The sequence below is a fragment of the Mustela lutreola genome, chromosome X (assembly GCF_030435805.1).
Source record: "Mustela lutreola isolate mMusLut2 chromosome X, mMusLut2.pri, whole genome shotgun sequence".
Taxonomy (NCBI): domain Eukaryota; kingdom Metazoa; phylum Chordata; class Mammalia; order Carnivora; family Mustelidae; genus Mustela; species Mustela lutreola.
The window spans coordinates 60,492,998-60,495,032 of record NC_081308.1 but is presented as its reverse complement, the minus strand read 5'-3'; the positions used below and the strand labels follow the sequence as shown (position 1 = coordinate 60,495,032).

The 2,035-nt window shown below is 50.8% G+C and overlaps 1 protein-coding gene across 1 annotated transcript; it reads right to left on the bottom strand.

Annotated features, from left to right (window-relative positions):
* Positions 1–417: 417 nt before the first annotated feature.
* LOC131821889 (keratin, type I cytoskeletal 18-like) lies at positions 418–1,802 on the bottom strand. Its single transcript, XM_059158239.1, has one exon. It carries the CDS (start codon positions 1,756–1,758, stop codon positions 454–456), a length of 1,305 nt encoding a protein of 434 aa, XP_059014222.1. The 5' UTR covers positions 1,759–1,802; the 3' UTR covers positions 418–453.
* Positions 1,803–2,035: the final 233 nt, after the last annotated feature.

Genomic DNA, 2,035 nt, shown 5'->3' with positions numbered 1-2,035 from the left:
TACTCAGTGTTCACCATAACAAGTGCTCTCCTTAATATCCATCACCTATTTAGCCCTTACTCCACTCACATCCTTCCATCAACCCTCAATTTTTTCTCTATCAGTGTCTCTTATGCTTTGCTTCCCTCTTTCTCTTTTTTTCCTCCTCATATGTTCATGCTTTGTTTCTTATATTACACATATATGTGAAATCATATGGAATTTGTATTTCTCTGACTGACTTATTTCATTTAACATGGCACACTCTAGTTCCATCTGCATCATTGCAAATGGCAAGATTTCATTCTTTCTGATAGCATAGTAATATTCCGTATATACAAATATATACATGTATATGTATGTGCATATATATAGAGAGAGACACAACACATCTTTATACATTAATTTTTTTTTTTGACCTTCGAACTTTTTATTGGCCTCCTGCTCCCCAAAGTGTACCCTGCTTCTGCTCCCTCAACGCCTCAGAACTTTGGTGTCATTGGTCTCAGACACGACCTTGCCGTCCACAATCTTGCGGGTAGTGGTTTTCTGGATGGTTTGCATGGAGCTGCTGCTGTCCAGGGCGTCACTGAGATTGAAGTCCTCCCCATCTTCCAGCAGGCGACGGTAGGTAGCGATCTCAGCCTCCAGCTTGACCTTGACATTCAACAGGGCTTCGTACTCCTGGGCCTGGCGCTGCCCCTCTGCCCGGGTCTGGGACAGTTCAGACTCCAGGTGCAGCAGGACCCCGTTGAGCTGCTCCATCTGCATGGCGTAGCGGGTTTTGACCTCCCTGAGGCTGTTCTCTAAGCTGGCCTTCAGGTTTCTCATCGAATCCAGGTTGATCTCCAAGGACTGGGCGGTACGTCTCAGCTCCGTGAGGGTCATCTCAGCCTCTCCTATCTCTGAGGTCTGTGTGGTGATCACTGTGGTGCTTTCCTCAATCTGCTGGGACCAGTATTTGTCCAGCTCCTCTCGGTTCTTCCGAGCCAGCTCATCATACTGGGCCCGGATGTCTGCCATGATCTTGCTGAGGTCCTGAGACTTGGGGGCATCCAACTCCACGGTCAACCCAGAGTTGGCAATTTGGTTCTGTAGACCCTTTACTTCCTCCTCATGGTTCTTCTTCATAAAGAGCAACTCCTCCTTGAGAGCCTCAATCTCTGTCTCCAGCTGCAGCCTAGTGACATTGGTGTCATCGATGACCTTGCGGAGCCCGTGGATATCACTCTCCACGGACTGGTGCATGGCCAGTTCCGTCTCATACTTGACTCTGAAGTCATCAGCAGCAAGACGGGCATTGTCAATCTGCAGAACGATGCGGGCATTGTCCACAGAACTTGCAAAAATCTGAGACCTCAGCTCCTCGATGGTCTTGAAGTAATGCCCCCAGTCTCTGACCTGGGGTCCCTTCTTCTCCAGGTGTTCCCAGATTCTCACCTCCAGTCTCTGATTATCTGCCTCCAGGCTCCTCACCCTCTCCAGGTAGGAGGCCAGGCGGTCATTCAGGTCTTGCATGGTCTCCTTCTCGCCCTGCATGCCCCCTATGCCGGCCAGACCCCTGGCCATCCCGGCGGCCAACCCCGTGGCCAGGCCCCCGGACCCCCAACCGCCCCGGAAGCTGGTGGAGCGGGATACGGAGATCCGGGAGCCTGAGCCTCCGGCGCCTGCATAGACGCTGGCCGCGCTGCTGACAGGCCGGACCCGGTGGCTGGGCGACTGCATGGAGCCCAGGGACCGATAGTTGGAAGAGAAGGTGGAGTGGGTGGTGAAGCTCATGTTGTTCGGAGAGTAAGATGAGAGGCCAGGACTCGGGCTCGGGCCAGTACATTAATTTTTTGATGGACTTTCCATAGTTTGGATATTGATGATGGTACCTGTACCCATCTGAATCTGTATTTTTTATTCCATTGGGTAGTACAATTGCTGGGTCATGGGGGAGTTCTATTTTTAAACTTTATGAGAAACCTCCACACTGTTTTCCAGAGTGGCTGCACTAGTTTGCATTCCTACCAAAATTGTAAGAGGGTTCCTCTTTGTCAGAACTCTCACCAAC

Bases quoted from the DNA above. Each gene is read 5' to 3' on its own strand.
- LOC131821889 (XM_059158239.1), bottom strand. From the start codon at position 1,758: ATGAGCTTCACCACCCACTCCACCTTCTCTTCCAACTATCGGTCCCTG.